This window comes from Mya arenaria, chromosome 3 (assembly GCF_026914265.1).
Source record: "Mya arenaria isolate MELC-2E11 chromosome 3, ASM2691426v1".
Classification (NCBI taxonomy): Eukaryota; Metazoa; Mollusca; class Bivalvia; order Myida; family Myidae; genus Mya; species Mya arenaria.
In genome coordinates, this window is record NC_069124.1 from 6,233,800 (window position 1) to 6,256,349 (window position 22,550).

The following is a 22,550-nucleotide window of genomic DNA, read 5'->3' on the forward strand; positions in this document are numbered from 1 at the left end:
TTGCACAGACCAAATGTAACCCTGGGGAGAGCTATCCTGGTTCTTTAACGTTTACCAGTGTATTGCACAGACGAAATGTAACCCTGGGGAGAGCTTACCTTGTTCTATAACGTTTGCCAATGTATTGCACGATCAAAAGGGACTTAAGTCCAACGTCCCTCCAAGAAGACGCGTTATATGTCGTAGTGGCGAGGCCATGGATCGAACATGCCAGCCTAGGTTTGACAGTCAAGTGTTGTTTTACCTCTAGACTATAGATTTACCACCATTTTCTCAGTACTTCTAATGCTACAAGTAATCATTTTTCAGAAACAAATACCTTGGCCTTGACCTTTGTCACAAACTTGACCATAATTAAAAAAAAACAAAAAACGAGATTTCTATTAATAATATATGTTTTATTCAACAAGGAGCACACATTCAACTTGATCAGACTAAAGTCTAGAAACAGGTATAATGTTTCAATAAAACTACATCTACATAAAACATTTACCAGATCGATACATTGGTCGTAATCTGCTACTACGTATCGTCATATTGACAAGTATCGCTCTCTTTTCTTGAACATTTGACATCACGTTCTAACGTTCCAACGTTGACGACGTCTGGTCGGGGCTGTGACGTTGACGTCTCGACGTTATTATCAAAGACGGAGTTTGGATAGGAGATTTGAGTTGAATCATAATCCCGGTGACCATTGCCGGCGCTGAACGGTCGGGGTATTTTAAACGAATATCTACAAAAAAAACACGAAATATTATGAAATGATTACATTCTCAAATACAATACAGATCTGAAGAATTTACTCGAGCTGATAGCAACAGAATAGCCAGGAAACATGTGTTCACGAACAGTATGCGAAAACATGATAATAATGCGACCTTTTTTATTTTTAAATATTTGCCAGCGGGAAAAACGTTCTCAGTAAAAAAACTCCATGATAATGGAGCCTGATAGGTACTAGTATCGTTTTTTTAAGTTGTAAGAACTTTATTTTATTGAAGTTAACTCATTCAGTCTTTTAACACATTTTATTTACGATACGGTCTTCATTACTTTAGAATACATCAACACAACTGCAAAAACACAAAACACTTATACACACATATTCACATGGAACATGATAACATATCATACTTTTAGTCTTCTTTAACAAACGCTCGTTACAGGAGAGGTCATAATTTTATATAACAGTTTATACAGTGTTTTGATGTTCATACATATATTTAAGACAATACATTCCATTAAATTAAAAATGTCTGCAATAGTGAAAAAAGGTTTTTTTAACAAATATTTAAAACTATTTGAAGAACAAGTATGTCTTATGTGTGCTTGTGTAAAATCCGAAAAATTCCTAACCGGTATCGAAAAGGTGTTTTGTGGATAATTTCGTACAAGAACTGATGTCACATCAATGAGTATTGAAAAACGGAGGTTAGTGGTCTACAGATGTGACTTATTTGAATGTAACTGAATAGATCGCAATGATGGCTCCAGGGCTCAAGACAATCTGTCTAACTATCCAAACTATACTTCTATTAAAAAAGCTGACACTTTCAAATATCAAGAAATTGAACTGGCTTCACTATTGTCTGAGATGATTAGACATGTTTTCTGCATGCACAAAATGCTCACCTGGAAGTTTGACCGTCTGTCGAAGCCGTCGATAAATTGTCCCTGAACGTCTCCCTGCGACCCTTCCTGAAATGTGCGCCGTCTGCAGACAGTCAGTAGTTGACAATGTACACACACAATAAATACTGAACAAAAGTTGCTGCACAATTTATGCCAATTTTATAGAAAAATCATCACCGTAATGCAAGAACTCAATAACTGTTTCTATTATATATAAAATTAGTGCGTTCTTGCGCTAGGGTGACAAGCTGCAAACCGTAACTTGCAAGTGTACTTTCATTGCAACCCTTAAGTTCTACTGTAGAAAAATCGAAGACGTTCACATAATGTGCGCTTGCAATATCATGTTTTAAAGGTGCCAAGGAGGTAAACGAGGTATTGTTTTGATAAAACCACTGGTGTATAACCGATACCTTGCAAGTGTTACTCCGAAAAAGAAGATTAAATGTTGTCAAAGACAAATGTTGCAATTCTGTTTATGTGTAAGCACCTACAAGTCTATATCAACAACATATTGTCACGTGTTACGGGCGAGTTTTCCTATGTACAGGAGTCAAGTGTTACGGGCGAGTTTCCCTATGTACAGGAGTCAAGTGTTACGGGCGAGTTTCCCTATGTACAGGAGTCAAGTGTTACGGGCGAGTTTCCCTATGTACAGGAGTCAAGTGTTACGGGCGAGTTTCCCTATGTACAGGAGTCAAGTGTTTACGGGCGAGTTTCCCTATTTACAGGAGTCAAGTGTTTACGGGCGAGTTTCCCTATGTACAGGAGTAAAGTGTTACGGGCGAGTTTTCCTATGTACAGGAGTCACATGTTACGGGGGAGTTTCCCTATGTACCGGAGTCACAAGTTACGGGGAGTTTCCCTTTGCACCAGAGTCACATGCTATTGGGGAGTTTCCCTATGTTCCGGCGTTCCGTGTTGCGTTTTTCCCCTCTGTACAGGAGTCACGGGGGAATTTCCCTTTGTACCAGAGTCACATGTTATTGGGGAGTTTCCCTTTGTTCCGGAGTGACGTGGTATGCGGAGATTTTCCATATATACCGGACTCACATGTTACGGGGGGAGTTTCCCTTTGTACCGGACTCACACGTTACGGGGGGGGGGGGAGATTCCCTTTGTACCGGACTCAAATGTTACGGGGGAGATTCCCTTTGTACCGGACTCACATGTTACGAGGTGAGTTTCCCTATGTATCGGACTCACATGTCAAGGGGGAGTTTCCCTCTGTACCGGACTCACATGTTACGGGGGAGTTTCCCTTTGTACCGGACTCACATGTTACGGGGGAGTTTCCTTCTGTACCGGACTCACATGTAACGGGGGGAGATTCCCTTTATACCGGACTCACATGTAACGGGGGGAGTTTCCCTTTGTACCGGACTCACATGTTACGGGGGAGTTTCCCTCTGTACCGGACTCACATATTACGGGGGGAGATTCCCTTTATACCGGACTCACATGTAACGGGGGGAGTTTCCCTTTGTACCGGACTCACATGTTACGGGGGAGTTTCCCTCTGTACCGGACTCACATGTTACGGGGGAGTTTCCCTTTGTACCGGACTCACATGTTACGGGGGGAGTTTCCCTCTGTACCGGACTCACATGTTACGGGGGAGTTTCCCTCTGTACCGGACTCACATGTTACGGGGGAGTTTCCCTTTGTACCGGACTCACATGTTACGGGGGAGTTTCCCTCTGTACCGGACTCACATGTAACGGGGGGAGTTTCCTTTTGTACCGGACTCACATGTTACGGGGGAGTTTCCCTTTGTACCGGACTCACATGTTACGGGGGAGTTTCCCTCTGTACCGGACTCACATGTAACGGGGGGAGATTCCCTTTATACCGGACTCACATGTAACGGGGGGAGTTTCCTTTTGTACCGGACTCACATGTTACGGGGGGAGATTCCCTCTCTACCGGACTCACATGTTACGGGGGAGTTTCCCTTTATACCGGACTCACATGTAACGGGGGGAGTTTCCCTTTGTACCGGACTCACATGTTACGGGGGGAGATTCCCTCTGTACCGGACTCACATGTTACGGGGGAGTTTCCCTCTGTACCGGACTCACATGTTACGGGGGAGTTTCCCTTTATACCGGACTCACATGTAACGGGGGGAGTTTCCCTCTGTACCGGACTCACATGTTGAGGGGGGAGATTCCCTTTATACCGGACTCACATGTAACGGGGGGGAGATTCCCTCTGTACCGGACTCACATGTTACGGGGGAGTTTCCCTCTGTACCGGACTCACATGTTACGGGGGAGTTTCCCTCTGTACCGGACTCACATGTAACGGGGGGAGTTTCCCTCTGTACCGGACTCACATGTTACGGGGGGAGATTTTCTTTATACCGGACTCACATGTAACGGGGGGAGATTCCCTCTGTACCGGACTCACATGTTACGGGGGGAGATTCCCTTTATACCGGACTCACATGTAACGGGGGGAGATTCCCTCTGTACCGGACTCACATGTTACGGGGGAGTTTCCCTCTGTACCGGACTCACATGTAACGGGGGGAGATTCCCTTTATACCGGACTCACATGTTATTTGGGAGTGCGTCCCTTTACCTCTGTACAAGTGCAAATTGTGTTTCGCAATCTTCATACGTGACATACATCTGACACTCAAAGACAAACACAAATAAATCTACCCTACTGTCTGCACCTTTTCCAGCGAATCAAGACTACGGCTCCGATCACGATGCCAACCACGGCCACACAGCTAACCACGCAAGCAATGATTATTGTCTGTATCTTCTTGATTTTTGGAAACAAAGGAGCCATATGAAGCCGGGGTTATTTAGCTGGTGTTCGTCGGGCTTCCTCAATAAGCAGTATTATAAAGGTCTGCACACATTGCTAATGGTAATCAAACTTAAGACCCATTGACCTGGGAAGTTTAGACAGGCCTTCCATGGTGTGGCATGGCAATGTTATAGTATTGCTATATATATAATACCTGTTTCCTCACATAAGTTTCAAGTTTTAACGTGTAATATATTATTAACTATGAACAAACTCAAAACGTCGACGTATTCATTTAACAAACATTAATAAAAGTTTACAAAACGTTTATTTATATACTGTATTCTATTCAAAGAAATCAAATTAATTATTCAGTATTAAATCTGCTAGGTTTGAAAGATATTCTCACTGGCTTTGGCTTTGTCATATACGTCCTCTTTACGTTGACGTCTGATCTCGTTCCTGCAGTGGAAGGCCTCGCGCTCACCTGTAATTCAATGAAACTGTTCGTGTAGTATAAATTCAGTCCTGATCGTGATTTTATGTCCAGAATTTGAAGTACATCCGTTCAAATTTCATTAATAAAGTGTACTAGTATGTTAAAAATAGAATTACACCTCTAATTCTGTTCTTCTGTCGGTATTAAAGGTCACAAAATAGGTTGATGCAAACCATTTGATTTTATGTTAATGCATTATTGTGTTTACCTCATTGGTCTTTAATGGTGAAACAATAACAATATATATGCTGTGAACAGTTAAAACAATAAAGGTATTACTAGAAGCGTAACAACTAACAAGTTTTATAATTTGAATAATCAGGGAAATTTGGGAAAGGTTTCTCAGCTTTCACAGTTTAAGTCTATCTGAAGCTATTGAGCGGAAATCATATTTCTATATTAAAGTAAAAGCGACATTCACCACCAAAAGCTAGTAATTCCTAACTCAAGTTGTTGAATACAGCACAAACATATTTCTATTTTTAGAAACAGAGACCTTGTTCTTGTCCCCTGCAATCCACAAACCAAGCCTAAGCTGCACATTTTCATAAGCTATCTAAACAACATATTTCGTCACTTTAATCATCTAAATCACCAAATATATCCAAGATATTGCGCGGAAACCATGTGTTTAATGTTTAATAATACCGACCTTGACCGTGACCCTATTGATGCAAAAAGCAATCACTATCTACGTTTTTACATTTCAAGTTATTTAGCAGAAACCTTTGTTAACTCAGTTTGTACCAACGACCCTCCTGATCCCCAGAGCAAACCCAACCTTCATTTACATAGCCTTCATAAACACAAAGTTTCATAACTATCGATCAATTCTAACGGTGGTGTGTAAGCTTATTTATTCTCGCACCCGGGCCTTCTCCATTCTGTGAGTGCTCCGTTAAGATTGTTAGTCATTTTATGTTTTTGGAGTATAATGCATAGACAGAATGTAACCCTGGTTAGAGCTACTCTGCGACTTTAACGTGCACCAATGTATAGCACTGTCACACGGGACCCCCATTTAACACCCTGCCGGAAGACGATACGTATTTGTTTAGTGGTACGGCGGGGAATCGAACGTGCGACCCCTGGATAAACAGTCAAGTATATGTTACCACTAGACCACAGATCCGCAACATCAATTTTAACTGAGCGGAAACCAGCTCTTAAACCGCCCCCGTCCGTCCACCCAAAAACAACGTATGCCGACCTAACAAGCAGTACCATGAACCATTCAAATCGTTATATATGTAATGTGCAAACTAGCCTTCAGATAACCGGAGACAACTTTTATATCCAACTTTTACACACATTGCTACTGGGTTTTCTTTTCACAAAACCCTGTTAAAACATTACCATTGTATAGCTTTGGCTACAAGGGATTGAGCTAAATAATTATAATGTTTTTAATTAAACTTTTAAATTGGCAATAAAGATGGCAGTGATGTACCGCAGTTTCTATTTTAAAAATGAAATGGATGTGTTTCAGACCATATTATATAGAGCTTTAAGGACCTTTCCTATAAAATAAAAAAAAAACTCGACATGTTGCGATGGATTAAGTGTTATTTTTTAAGTTTTCAATCCATTAATTTAGGTTACTTTAACAATACTCTGCTGAATAGGGCAACAACTTAGAGTATGCTGACATTTCCTTTCATTTAAGCGATTAAAATACAAGCTGAATATGCGCATTTGCAAACAATACCATTTTGTAATTAAATCTGCACGCGCTTACTTGCTAAGCTTCCATTATGATTTATTCATACGCTCGTCCAGATTTTGATTATTTGCATAACTATTCCAGTGCTTGACGTTAATCATTGTTTCATTAAAATGATTTATTTAACCGTGAAATGAAATACAAAAGTACCCGGCTCGATATACCGAATGCACTTGTGATTTCTCCAGCAATACCATTAACAACATGATGGACAGCAACAGCAACAGTAAATAATTATCCGGGACTTACTATCATTGATAGACGCATTCCTACACTGACCCACGTCTGGAAATAGCGCCTTCATGTCACCGTCGCCAGTGATTGGACGCAGCCCCGAATGACACGTGCACCGTCCCTGCAGACACTCCTGCTCGAAACCCATGTAGCAGTCAGAAAAGAATCCGCCACTGCACTCTTCATTGAGAACCGGAAAGTGGATGCCAAGGGATTTTTGCAGGCGACACCAGTGACCGTCGTTGCTCCTCTCAAATTCTTCCTTGCACGTGCACACACCATCGTCCCCACAGAAGCTATCAGCAGTTTGACAGATCCGCTCCCCCGTACACGGCTCCCCCAGGCTGGCCACTGAACATGGATACAGAGTGTCAATGGACAACTCATATAAGACCGGTACATGTCTAATCAGTTCTTGTTATAATAGGTTTAATATAATTTAGATATTGAGACCATTTTTATTTTTAATGATTCTGGTGAACAATTTGAGCTTCCAAAAATCCTGGAAAAGAATTCATGCTGATGTTAACATGTAGCCCATTAGACAATTATTTTAAACATATGATTTATCTTGACTCATTATTTTCCACTCAGCAACAAAAAACAACAACAGTACATCTGTATATTTTGCCTTACACTTCAGGCACGACGTTTGGGTAAAGCCGAGCCGACAACGACATCTATATTCGCCACAGGAGTCTCTCACGCAGTCGGAGTTGTTCGGACATTGTAGTGACTCACAGACTGGTATAAGAAAAAATATGTGCACATTAAGTAGTTAAACTACATTTGAATCGTAAGTATGGTGGCTGATGTGTCGCTGTAACGTAAATCAAATGTCGGAAAAATGTGTCGTATATGTCACATAATCTACATAAAAGTTCGTGGAAATGGGTTGTTTTACAAGTCGCTCAGATTACTCTTTTTATCTCAATGTTATAATTGTCGCAATTTTTTGTCGCAAAACCGAAACATTATGCTCTTTACGTCCGATCGTCCCCCTGTTCATCCATCGTCTATCTGTATGTTTCTTTATTCGATCGCCTGTTACAAAGGATTATTGACGAATATTAAAGGTTCAATCCGTATATAAACATCGAAAAACAAGTTCTGCGACATGGTGTATAACTAAAAACATAAGCGGAGATTTTCACGTCCTATTTATTTTTGTATTATACATTTTAAAGATGTTTTAAAGGAAGATTCTTTGCCAGTTCATCTTCTACCATACTCAAAATGATTTATTGTTGATTAAATAATGTTCTAAAAGACACGAACATGATTGGCATCGAGTGAAAGATCTGGCTGTTCGGTATAGCCGATTTCTAACAAAGCTGTCCAATTCATTTTATTTTTAACCGTGCATAGGAAAATGATTTGTATCGTGTTTAAGGTCTGGCTGATCGGTATAATTTGTGCATGATCAAACATATGTCAAATAGAATTATCTCAAAATTTCTTTACAACTATTTTTAAAATCGTAAGATTTTGCTTTACGTATTTTCTTATTGAAATAAAATTTTGACGCCAGACCCTCACCCATTTCAAATATGTTTTTGACGATGTAAACGATTAATGAAAAGTACTTCACCTACATATTTGAGTAGATAACAATCATAAAAACACTGAAAATGTCTGTATTTAAACGCGTTGTCACGCGATTTTTTTCACGAGCATATATAATGCTCGATAATTTTTATTCTTTTATTATTCGCGAACACTGAAATTTTTTTAATGAACATTGTTATACGATATCTGATTCAAATAATGCTTGTCCGCTTTTCATTGAATGAATAAAACATTTATGCGCGTCAAAAATGATTCACTCGTTAATGGGGAATTCTAGAGTTTTCCAATTTACCACATTACCGATGACATTTCCTATTCAACATGTTATTTCAAAATACATTTATTTAGTTAACAAAAAGTTTCAATTTGCATTTGGTAACGACTTATACATTATTCATGATGAAACATTATGATAGGGACATTGCGAAACACTTCATCGAGATCTCAAGCAATAGTAGGAACGTTCATTTTTACAAATAAGATCAGACAGACAGCCTGACAAACAACCATACGAACAGCCCGACAAACAGCCAGACAAACAGCCCGACAAACAGCTAGGCAAAGAATTTGACAAACAGCAAGACAAACAGCCAGATAAACAGCCAGAAAAACAACCAGACAAGCAGCCATACACACTTAGGTATAAACAACCAGACAAGCAGCCCGACAAGAAGCCAGACAAACAGTCAGACAAACAACCATACAAACTGCTGGACAAACAGCCCGACAAACAGCCAGGCAAACAGAATGACAAACAGCCAGACAAACAACCAGACAAGCAGCCAGACAAACAGTCTGACTCACAGCCATAAACAAATAGAAAAAGCAGCCAGCCAAACATTGCATTTTTCTGTTATACAATACCATTCGTAAAAATAATTGCATTATATATGCATACAGCAAAGAAAACACGATTAAATACACATAAGTATACACACACGTACAATTTCAACTTAAATACAAGCAATAGCATTGATATTCATAAATGAAATGGATTTCAGTTATATTATAGTTAGATGACCTGCAATAAAATCTTAATGATTAAGAATGGTTGTAGTGAGCGTTCCGAACGAGCTTTTTTAATCATTTAAATATAACTTCATGTCATTTTACTGAGTTAGAATACAACCTCATTGGCTTACACATTGTGACGCAGGGAGTGTGTATCGGATGAGTGGCAGTAGGAGGACATTCTGAACGATTTCAACTCTCGAGTTTAACTAATTTGAATTTAATGATTTAAAAAACCCCAAATGATTTAAGAACAGATAAAATAATATTAGCATTAATCAATTCAATTAATAAATACGTGGACATAAATTCCGCCGTTTAAAAAGCGCCAAAATGTCTTTAATATTTTTTACATTTCTCCTAAAGGATCCAAGACATTTACGATTTTAGTCTTAAACCATGATTATAACCCATTTGGCGTTGAAAATGTTTATTGCAAGACATCCAGGTTATGGATGATTTTGTTTAAAAGAAAGTAAGCGTCCGTTGTCAAGATGCAGAATAAAGACAATTTTGCATGTTTAAGTAGATCTGTACGATTGAAGACTTGCCATGCTTTAAGGATTAAAATAATACTTTAAGATACAATACCATAAAAACTTGTGTTTTAGAAAATTATCTTACAGGTTTATGAATGTTTACATGATGATTGTAAATTGTTCTTTGATTTAGTGAGGACGTTTATTTTAATTGGCAAAATTCGTTGGGGTATACCCACAAACAAATTCACGGCGGAGGAAGGGGTATAACCGATTTTGAGTACAAGAGTCTTAATAGTTGAAATATAGTCTTCATAAAGCATTACATGTACCTGACTGGAAACAACATCATTTAAAACCAAATAAAACATCCGAAGTACGGAAGCTCCGAACTGTCGGCATTCCAAAGATAAGGCGTTACCCGGTATTCTTATTTCGGGAATCATATAGACGAAGGATGTTGAAGGATCCTGAAGGCCGTGAACATGAACACATCTATGGCTACACTGAGGGAAAATTACGTAGCGATTTTTAGTCGTTTTTTGTTCGCTTTCTTGTTAATACGAATGAGTATTACCAAGCAAGAACCACTGGCTGTATAATAATGAAAACAATTCTACGTTTTGAATGAATGTCAGTAATTACCAAATTATTGAACGTTAGAACGACATCGCGAGTTTTGGGGGGGTATTTTCCTAAATATCTTCGTATCTGTCAAACAATCGTACCTGTTATGTTTGATGGTGTTGATGATGAGACCGGTATAGCTGACGTTGAGGCTAATTTTGCCGTGCTTGACCATATCGTTGGGGAAGACGGAATATGCGTTGTCACGCTTGATACAGCTGATGTTTTTGACCCGCTTCGTGTTGAAGACAAAGCTAAAGCTGAACGTGTTGAAAGTTCTTCTGTTGTTGAAGGTTCTGTTTCATATAAAGTGGTAGTTGTAGTATTTATGCTTGGTTTTGTTGTCGGCGACGGCGTGGCTTTTATATCTGACGTGCTAGATACTAGTGCTGCAGAGATAGATGCAAGTACAGTTGACCCTGATGATGAGACCATTGCTGCTGTTGTTGTTATTGTTGTTGAACTATTAGTTGTTGCTTGTGGTGATAAAGGTGTTGTTGTTGGTTTTGTGTTTGAAATGCTTGTCGCTGATAATGTTGGAGGTGATGATTTTGGTGTTGGAATTGTTTTCGTCGTCGTCGTTGTTGTTGTTGTTGTTGTTGTTGAACTGTCAGTTGTTGCTTGTGGTGATGAAGTTGCTGCTGTTGGTTTTGTGTTTGAAATTCCTGTCGTTAATGATGCTGGAGGTGATGATGTTGGTGTTGAAATTGTTTTCGTCGTCGTCGTTGTTGTAGTTGTTGATGGTGGTTTTGCGAATGTTGTTGTTGTTGGTGTTGTTGCTGCTGATGATGACGGCAATGCTGACGACGACGACGATGATAATGATGATGATGATGATGATGATGATGATGATGATGATGATGATGATGATGATGATGATGATGTTGATGACATAGCCTGTGTAGTTCTTGCTGAAGATATCGAAGGTTTGCCTGATGTTACGTTGATATATGATGCATTAGATATGGAGGATGTAGTTGGAAGTACTATAGTTGGTTTTCGACACCCTGCGCCATGCAAATCCACTTGTTCTCCTGAAATGAAAAAGTAAGAAATGTGTATAAAATACCACCCCCTACATTTATCGTTTTAGAACAAATGTTATGGTTTTCGGCTCCTTTGAGGATCAAGCGACTGTCCCACATCCTCTTTACTTCATCAGAGTGACGTACATCAGAACAAAAATGATCATTACCTAGTTTGAATCCTTGCGGTCTGCAGATCTGGTAGTTGTAAGGTTCTGAAAGTCTTTCTCGGGCGGTTGCCTGCCGCTTCCCGTCAGCGCATGCACACTTTCCTTCTTTACACACCAGATCAAATACGCAACGAAAGCCGTGCCTATCACATTGGTCTCCAAACTCGACACCGGTTTCCTTGCTATGGAAACGCGGTATGCATGTGTTTGTGTTGTTGGATCGTAAGTAGCCATCTTTGCACATGCACTTTCGCTGGCTGTTATCGTTATTGTTCGTGCCACAATGACTGAAGGGACCCCCGTCACAGACAGTTTCATCGCTACACATGCTGCCTAGTGGCTGACCTGTATGATATGTTTGACATTAAGGTTTCTCCTTATAAATCTAACGTTTTTGTAATTAATTGTTTTATTGAACATAATACAACCATGGCATGAGTATATTTCATTGTTTCGTTATGCTCTGTACATTTCATATAAGTCAAACATGACCAAGGAACTCATTCGGTTGGAAAAAAAACACTGGGAAGTTCATTTTATTCATCCCTAATTGTGCATTTGTTGTTATATTTCTTTCGAACGTCATGACACAATGAATATTGCCCTTGACACTACACTAGCATATACCATACCCTTGGTGCATCCCGTCTCATCTTTGTTCGGGAGCGTGTCGTTCTTACACAGGCACCTGGGACCATCGCAGCCCCTCCACACGCACTCGGACCCCAAAGGACAACTTTCCCCCATCCCCGCGGGGAGACTACAGTTTCCGAACACCTTTAGTGGGGACACTACCGGGCCTACATCGGAAAAAACGCTCACTTCATTTAAAGCATAGAATGCCTCATAAGAAATATTTATGATTACCTTTGTTGGAGAAGAAGCTACGTATAAATTTCAGCTAATCATTAAAGAATAGCTGCGGTTATCAGCTCTCATGAACCTGTATGTGCCATAATACGATCTATATAATAAATACTAAGAAGGCTGTTATATTTACTTGTAATATGCAACTGTATATTTATACATGTAATTAATTTTCTAACTGTCTGTTTTGAATGTAATTTGCGTGCTTATATTGATATGCAGTGTTTTATTGTGCAAATAAACATGTTGCTTTACATATGCTATTTATGTTTTGTTCAATCATAAATGTATGATCAATGCATAAGGCCACACCAAATTGATCTTTAGTTCCTCGGATTTTTGCCCAAAAAAAATGGAGCGAGCGAGCGAGCGAAATAAAAATAAAAATAAATTTATTTTTTTATCATTTTTCATAAAATATGAAGCGAGCGCAAGCGAAAAACATATTAAAAATGGACAAATTACACTTCAACCTATATTTAAACTCAAAATATCTGGTTCACAGGTAAAAAAATTGGAGCGATCGCATGAAAAAAATAAAAATATTTTTTTTACATTTTCAAAAAAACAGGTGCGGCGAATCCGAGGAACGAAAGATAAATTTGGTGTGGCCTAAACAATATAGTTGATATGGGATAATTATAACAATCCAACACGCAAAACATGGGAAGCAACCACAATACAAATATAGTGGAAGCAACCACAATACAAATATAGTGGAAGCAAGTCGTAAACGCGTACTGCAGTTATCTATTTTAAGAAACCTAATCTAAATTTCCTATATATTCTGTAGACAGTTGACCAATTTGTACGCAAAATAACACTGATATCTAGTGCTTCAAGACTCCAAACACATTCTATGGGGAGAAAGTTCCACCGGATTATAAGTATTTTCCATTGCCGCTCGTGTAAGATAGGTTTACCCCGACCCGAGCGTATGGTGTTTTGCGGACACGAGGTTTTCCGAGTTTCCGCAAAACACCCTGCGCGAGGGTTGGGATGATCTTACACGAGCGGCTAAGGAAGATATTTTTTCTGCCACCTCAGTTAAACAAAAAAAGTAAAGAATGTATTTTTTGACTTTAACTGCTTTGTGCGTAGTGAAAATAAAAGCGTATGGATATCAGAAAATTCGTGGATGTGCGCGCAGTGATTTAGATAATGTTAATTGTCAAATCGGTCTTTAAATAGTTCTGAGGAGAGTGAAGCATTATTTCCACAAGCCATGGTTTCTATGATGTTACATACGACAGTGTTCAACAAGGGAGGTAATTACAATGTTGATGACCATTAAAAAGGAGTTCCATACGGGTACTTGTTTTATCTTTGCCGGTGGGCAAAATTATAAGTATCTTCCATGGCCGAGAGTGTAAGGTAGAGTGTCGGACCACAACAAAATGCTTCCGGGTCGTAGTACCCCTTCAAGTAGTTCTTAAAAAAATGTTTCTCCCCATTCAGGTAGCATTTGGTGTGTACATTGTATTCTTGTATGTATTTTCAAGTTAAAACATGATTCATATCATATTTGAAGATAATAATGTGGTTTGGAATGATATTTTGCAGGATCTCTTTCTTGGGTGGATGGATTCAGAGATGACCGCAGAGATGCAGCCATGACTGTGGCACATGGACGTTAAAAATAGTGACTGTAAAGAAATGATGTTAGCAGAAAAAACGAAACTATCTTGATATGGTTTTCTGGTGTTAAATCAACATACAAAGTGTTTATAATTTGTGGAACAATAGTGTCATAGCTCAAATCTATTCTGCAAATTCACAATAAATAAACTGGAGTGATATTACATAGAACAAGAAGGGCATTTTCGTTGTGATCCGTATCCATAGGTTAATTCCGACCCGAGCGTAGATTTACCGAATTTGCGCAAAACACCCTGCGCGAGGGTCGGAATTAACCTATCTTACACGAGCGGCTATGGTAGATGCTTTTTCTCCCTCCTCAGTCAAACAAAATTAAGTAAACATGTATTTTTTTACTGGAACTCTTTTGTGCATAGTGAAAATAATTGCGTATGGATATGCGATAATTCGTGGTTGTCATGTTAATGCGCGCAGTGATTCAGATTATGTTCATATTCAAATCGGTCTTTAAATAGTTCTAAGGATAGTGAAGCATTTTTTCTTGAAAGGTGCGTGAAAAGTGTTTTATGGTGACATTTTTAGCGAGAAATAATTAATTAGAGATCTAAATATTGCCACAAGACAAGGTTTCCATGATTCTACAGACGACAGTCTTCAACAAGGGAGGTAATTACAATGTGGCGACCATTAAAAAGTTCCATACGGGCATTTAATCTTCTCCCGTGGGCAAGATAAGAATTTCTAGCATGGTTAAATTATTGGATCTACTTATCTGAGGTGGAAGAAAAGAATTTCTAGCAGGGTTAATTTTTTAGATCTACTTATCTGAGGTGGGAGAAATTGTCTGTAAGTTATCAGCTTACGCATTGAAATATTAAGGCATATCAAACCGGTCAGACATGATGGCGTTGCGAATGGAATGTGTATTATACGGAAATGCAGATGGTGATGGACAGCTTTCAGCGATTACATGCAGTAATCCTGGTAATTTGCACACAGTTTAAAATTCCAAAACAAATCATTGGAAGATCTTCTAGATGCGGACTTCAAAATCAGCGAGCAAATCATAAGCAAAATGTTTAGCATCTCTGAAAATACGGTGAACCATAGAATGAGACAATATGGCATTGCACGAGTGATCAAGGGGCCTATAAGTACGGTACGTCAATAACCCGTGTAAAGCCTCCCCGTGGAATCCACCTAGAATATGTCCGTCGTTTTTATTTTGGCATAAGAATCACAGTAAGAACATTTTTCTGAAGATTAAGGCTGAATGCTGAATATAAACAACGAAGTAGGTCTTGTGTTAAAGAAATTGAGGTATAGTAATATGGTTTCATCTACGGTTTGATATGCTCGTTTGCGACAAAAAAAAGGAATACGCAACGCGCGCTTTCATTAGTGCGATAATTGCAAAACGTCTCCTACTATCTGTTGTCCGACAGTTAAGTACGAACACACAGGAAATATGCAGCCTGATGCGAGTAAATTGGCCAAATCTCTGAATCTTCAACTACATTATTGAAACACAAAAACCTGCAAAACTGAACAAAATGGAGTATTATTGCCAGTCAAATGTGTAGTGTTAATACTTACTCAATGATAGGAATAGAATAACAAGGAATACAGACTGCATTTTATCGTTACTGTGATTCCCGAATGAGGAACCTGCAAAAGAGTACCTACAATTTAAGAATGAAAGATGTTAGTAAATTTAATTCAATTTCCATATCAAAAGCAAACGATCACCTTACGAACGAATATACATTGATACTTACGACACACAAGTAGAGTTGTTATTTTGCCCCCTTTAAATCCACACAATAGGAAATCAAAGCACCGCGTGGATCAGTCTTTAATTTACATGTTTCATTGTTCTTCGTGCACCAATTGACCACTTAATAGTATAGCATCTACCTATTTAAGGTTATTTTTCACCATAGTTTCACCATAACTATTTACTATTATATCGCGGTTTATACAATCATCACATAAACAACTCCATTGCAAGGTTATTCTGAGTCCTTCAGAGGGCAATAATTTGCTAATTGATGACAAACATAGCCATCACACTACCACAAACTTTTCCTTAATCTGACCTTAATATATCTGAGGCTGATATCAAATTTACCTGCATCAAATATGTGTTTATCAACGTTGGCAGTTGGAGCCCTCCTTGGACGCGCTGGAACGCGATGAAGTTGGGGAGACTTGCAAGAGATTATTAGGGCGTCTTCGGTAGATAATCGTGTGTATACCGTGCGTGCATACTTCCTGCTAAACCAACAAGGAGGTTTTGATACAGTTTTGTTTGATTGTTTTTAGATTTATCTTTTGTGTGCAAGTTACCTAAGCGGCGACACAAAATAGCGCGCTTTGTTTCCGGCAAATAACAAAAGACGACGAAGCACACACAAGTCTTTGGTTTGTTACATTCATTGAAGCGCTCAAATACCAAACAAGCTAAAAGGTTCTATCTGGAAGTTGATGTCGCGGGTAAGAAGCTAAAACAATCTAAAGGATCTATCTGCAAGTTGACGCTGCGGGTCGGAAAACAAAAGGTTCTATCTGAATGTTGACGCAGCGGGTTGAAAGCTAAAAGGTTCTATCTACTTCTTCATTTAATGTCACATTTTCTCTATTACATCTCTAAATGAAACAATAAATTGTTAAACCGAAGTCAAGAACAAGTTGGGTGTGACGATCGATGACTTGATCATGGTGGTAACGTTCCAAAAATCTAAACTGAACATTTATTTATCTCGTTATGATGAGATTTTATGTATTATTGCTTTAGTTAGTCACTTCAGCTTTTATCAAATTGTAGATGAATTAAAAAAAAGAAAACATTAAAAGGACTGAAGGATTATGGAGAATTAAAATCATATCCTTTTATCGGACGTAAGGCCACACTAGACAAGTTATTCGATCTTTGTTGAGTGTAAGGTAAGGTCCAATCCGAAAGGCAGTTCTTAAGGGCGCACACTTTATTAATGCATTATCGCGTTTAACTCATTTTACTTTAATGATAAATACAAAAAAATGTTGTTTTTTTGTTATATACAGAAAAATCAATACTAGCGATAATTCGGCGCCTTTCTAATTGTGGAATTTGTGACCACGTAGCTTTTCATTAAAAACATTTATAAAGTCTGATATATTTTTATCTGTACCTAAATCGTATGCATGTTTTTGTTTTGATCATAAAGTTAAATTAGTTAGACATGATAATACATTAAAATAATTAGATATTGTTTGGCACCAACCTATATCGTGACCCTCTAAAAGGCAGCAGTCACGGAATAAATCAACAGGCAGCAGTCACGGAATAAATCAACAGGCAGTAGTCACGGAATAAATCAACAGGCAGCAGTCACGGAATAAATCAACAGGCAGTAGTCACGGAATAAATCAACAGGCAGTAGTCACGGAATAAATCAACAGGCAGTAGTCACGGAATAAATCAACAGGCAGTAGTCACGGAATAAATCAACAGGCAGCAGTCACGGAATAAATCAACAGGCAGTAGTCACGGAATAAATCAACAGGCAGTAGTCACGGAATAAATCAACAGGCAGTAGTCACGGAATAAATCAACAGGCAGCAGTCACGGAATAAATCAACAGGCAGTAGTCACGGAATAAATCAACAGGCAGCAGTCACGGAATAAATCAACAGGCAGTAGTCACGGAATAAATCAACAGGCAGTAGTCACGGAATAAATCAACAGGCAGTAGTCACGGAATAAATCAACAGGCAGTAGTCACGGAATAAATCAACAGGCAGTAGTCACGGAATAAATCAACAGGCAGTAGTCACAGAATAAATCAACAGGCAGTAGTCACGGAATAAATCAACAGGCAGCAGTCACGGAATAAATCAACAGGCAGCAGTCACGGAATAAATCAACAGGCAGCAGTCACGGAATAAATCAACAGGCAGCAGTCACGGAATAAATCAACAGGCAGCAGTCACGGAATAAATCAACAGGCAGTAGTCACGGAATAAATCAACAGGCAGCAGTCACGGAATAAATCAACAGGCAGCAGTCACGGAATAAATCAACAGGCAGTAGTCACGGAATAAATCAACAGGCAGCAGTCACGGAATAAATCAACAGGCAGTAGTCACGGAATAAATCAACAGGCAGTAGTCACGGAATAAATCAACAGGCAGTAGTCACGGAATAAATCAACAGGCAGTAGTCACGGAATAAATCAACAGGCAGTAGTCACGGAATAAATCAACAGGCAGCAGTCACGGAATAAATCAACAGGCAGCAGTCACGGAATAAATCAACAGGCAGCAGTCACGGAATAAATCAACAGGCAGTAGTCACGGAATAAATCAACAGGCAGCAGTCACGGAATAAATCAACAGGCAGCAGTCACGGAATAAATCAACAGGCAGCAGTCACGGAATAAATCAACAGGCAGTAGTCACGGAATAAATCAACAGGCAGTAGTCACGGAATAAATCAACAGGCAGTAGTCACGGAATAAATCAACAGGCAGTAGTCACGGAATAAATCAACAGGCAGCAGTCACGGAATAAATCAACAGGCAGTAGTCACGGAATAAATCAACAGGCAGCAGTCACGGAATAAATCAACAGGCAGCAGTCACGGAATAAATCAACAGGCAGTAGTCACGGAATAAATCAACAGGCAGCAGTCACGGAATAAATCAACAGCTCAAGCTCTTGGCGCTCTATTGCCTAGTCTGACAACCTGAACCATTGACATAACAAAAGTTCCATTTCCTCTTCTTTGTTTTCAATATATTTTTAACATGTTTCATTGTTAATATTAAATCCCTTTACATCTTCCAAAAACACGGCCTCTAAACGCCAGCTCCAGCACTTTACGGTGGTGCAAAGAAAAAGAGCTGTCGACACTTCCGTGGTGGAGCTGTGCCCTATGTTTACATGAACAAACGTGAGTATGATTTATATTTTATTGATAATTTCATTTAACGGACATATTTCGAAAATCGGAGAATGTGGTACCGTGCAAGAACACTTCTACTGTAGGCTGGTTACTATTTCGATTCAAAATTGTGCAAACTGTGGTGCCAGGAGCTTTTCTCCCGAATCGGACTTGTGCATATTTTGAGATCTGATTACCATAGCAAGTACATTTCGGGGCTTACACACCCCGTTAGAACATTCTCACGCATGCAAACATAACTGTTATGTATAGTACCTATGCCGGAACACAACAAAACTGATAAGCACTTCTTAAAAAGGAAAAAATGCACATATTTATAAAAGTGGTGGGGCTGTTGCCCTAGTGGTGGCGCTATCGAGTATGTTTTGCGCTTGAAGTAATATAAAAAGTTAACGCTTTTGGAATGAATACAACAGTTGCTATGTTTATCATTCATTGAACATTATGCTGGGTATGCATACTTCTTGCGGAAACAAAACTGTACGCGAACTACCTTAACCTTACTGAAAACTATTTCGAAAACAAATGGCTAGATGCTGTTAATTTTACCATAGAACTATAAGTATCTATCATGTGTGTCCGGTTATGAGACAGGTATTCTTGCATACCGGACGTGTGTTTCCGGTCATTTGAACAGTGCTGGAAAAACGCATCTTACACCACCATGTAAGATGAGTTATGCGCAACAACGCGCTACTTCTTATTTCTTTTATTGTATGGTTTATGAAAAGTACATTATTTCATTTCACTAAAGCGCAATCAATTATATAAGTATGCAATAAATTAAAATAGATAATGAATAATCGTAAAAACGCGATTTAAATATTTACTATTTGACATCAATAGTGATTTAAAATTACTGCGCTTTATGACGTCAGTAAACAACGTTTCAAGCGCTTTTTGGTAAAATGTACAAAAGTGCGTTTTCTACCTCAATTCTTCCACAAATTGATAATTTTAGATATGCAAGAAAAAAAATTCAATCATGTTTTTCCGGTCCGGATCGAAAAATCCGTCCTTTGGTCACGCTGCGTGGTCGGTAACTCGGCAAACCTCGTTACCGGCTTACGCGTGTGCACTCGGGTCGGATTTTTCTATCCGTACCGGACACACATGATAGATACTTATAGTTCTATGGTAAAATTAACAGCACCTAGCCATTTGTTTTCGGAATAGTTTTCAGTAAGGTTAAGGTAGTTCGCGTAGAGTTTGGTTTCCGCAAGTAGTATGCATAACCAGCATAATGTTCAATGAATGATAAACATAGCAACTGTTGTATTCATTCCAAAAGCGTTAACTTTTTATATTACTTCAAGCGCAAAACATGCTCGATAGCGCCACCACTAGGGCAACAGCCCCACCACTTTTATAAATATGTGCATTTTTCCTTTTTAAGAAGTGCTTATCAGTTTTGTTGTGTTCCGGCATAGGTACTAGACATAACAGATATGTTTGCATGCGTGAGAATGTTCTAACGGGGTGTGTAAGCCCCGAAATGTACTTGCTATGGTAATCAGATCTCAAAATATGCACAAGTCCGATTCGGGAGAAAAGCTCCTGGCACCACAGTTTGCACAATATTGAAACGAAATAGTAACCAGCCTACAGTAGAAGTGTTCTTACACGGTACCACATTCTCCGATTTTCGAAATATGTCCGTTAAATGAAATTATCAAATAAAATATAAATCATACTCACGTTTGTTCATGTAAACATAGGGCACAGCTCCACCACGGAAGTGTCGACAGCTCTTTTTCTTTGCACCACCGTAAAGTGGTGGAGCTGGCGTTTAGAGGCCGTGAAAAACTCACATTTCTTTGCTCTAACACTTGATTGTTATATTTGCAAACATGTTGACATTGATCCTTAAATATATGTGTTGTTGACGTACAAGTAGAAATCAACTGTATGTCTGGCTGTCCTATCTTTTAGCCAATGCCGAAAACCCAGAAGCCAGATTTGATAAAGCATTGCCTTACATGGATAAAACGGGTACCGTCAGAGGAATGTTGTTTACAAGGGAAATTCCTTTTCCTGTATCCTCACCACATGAAAGCTGACTGGTTTAGTAAAGTCGGTTTTCATACAATACAAATGTACCAGCCCTGTTTATTTTGCCTCAAGGTTCACTTCCTCAAAGACAGTCCAAGTCATCTTCGGGGATTATATGTGCAATTCTATTGCACGATTTTGTTTAGAATAACTACAATAAATGCAACAAATTACATAAATTTACGCATACATCTAATGCACCAGTCAATTGTAACCACGCCCCCCCCCCCCCCCCCCCAGGTCCGAGGGTATACCGGGGATAGCCGGGGAAATGGGCCGTGTTTTTACTTTTCAGGTGGCCCCGCAGTGCCGATTAATTGCGGTGGTTTTGTCTTCGCACAAAATATAGCGCAGAAGGGCCTTACTTAGGGTCCCTGGGGAGTGGGGTCATTTGGCGAGCATTTCACCATCGGTTCGTCCCCGCAGGGCGGATATTTTACCCGGGGTTGGCTGGACCGAAAGTCAAAGTCCCCGCTTTTCCCCCGGCCCTGGGGTGGCGTGGCTACAACTGACTGGTGCATAACCCTCTCTATTTTTGTTTCTTCCTCACATGTGTTGATCATTATTGCGCCATGATCTATGACAAATGCAGAGGTTGTTTGTTCGGATAACGTTGTAGGTATTTCTATTTTGTTGTGAACGCTGCGAATAGTGTACAAATCGCGAACGTTGCAAAAGTTATGCTGTGATACAAACACACTGTGCAATAGGAGGCTGTATTACAAACCCACAGTTCAATAGGAGGCTGTATTACAAACCCACAGTTCAATAGGAGGCTGTATTACAAACCAACTGTGCAATAGGAGGGTGTATTCGTGAATGTCGCGAGGGTCGCAAATGTGAATGTTGTGAATGGCGTGAATTTCACAAATTTTGTGAATGTTTGGGATGCTGTGAATGTTTGGCTGTGAATGTTTGGGATGCTGGGAATGTTTGGGATGCTGTGAATGTTTGGGATGCTGTGAATGTTTGGGATGCTGTGAATGTTTGGGATGCTGTGAATGTTTGGCTGTGAATGTTTGGGATGCTGTGAATGTTGGGATGCTGTGAATGTTGATATTGCTTGTTATGATTGTCATGAATGTCACAAATGTCGTGAAAGTCTTGAATATAGGTATTGCCGCGAGTGTGGCGAATGTCGTGAAAGTCTTGAATATAGGTATTGCCGCGAGTGTGGCGAATGTCGTGAAAGTCTTGAATATAGGTATTGCCGCGAGTGTGGCGAATGTCGTGAAAGTCTTGAATATAGGTATTGCCGCGAGTGTGGCGAATGTCGTGAAAGTCTTGAATATAGGTATTGCCGCGAGTGTGGCGAATGTCGTGAAAGTCTTGAATATAGGTATTGCCGC

The 22,550-nt window shown here is 39.4% G+C and overlaps 2 protein-coding genes across 2 annotated transcripts; one reads left to right on the plus strand and one right to left on the minus strand.

The window, feature by feature from the left end:
* Positions 1 to 468: 468 nt before the first annotated feature.
* LOC128228424 (uncharacterized) lies at positions 469 to 7,582 on the minus strand. The gene is made up of 5 exons (XM_052939728.1): positions 7,561 to 7,582; positions 6,870 to 7,268; positions 4,808 to 4,885; positions 1,636 to 1,701; positions 469 to 736 (listed from the first exon to the last, which is right to left on the minus strand). Exons 1-5 carry the CDS (start codon positions 7,580 to 7,582, stop codon positions 582 to 584), a joined length of 720 nt encoding a protein of 239 aa, XP_052795688.1. The 3' UTR covers positions 469 to 581.
* A 74-nt stretch (positions 7,583 to 7,656) lies between these two features.
* On the plus strand, positions 7,657 to 9,235 carry LOC128228430 (protein TsetseEP-like). The gene is made up of 2 exons (XM_052939738.1): positions 7,657 to 7,676; positions 8,905 to 9,235. Exons 1-2 carry the CDS (start codon positions 7,657 to 7,659, stop codon positions 9,233 to 9,235), a joined length of 351 nt encoding a protein of 116 aa, XP_052795698.1.
* The last annotated feature ends 13,315 nt before the right edge of the window (positions 9,236 to 22,550 follow it).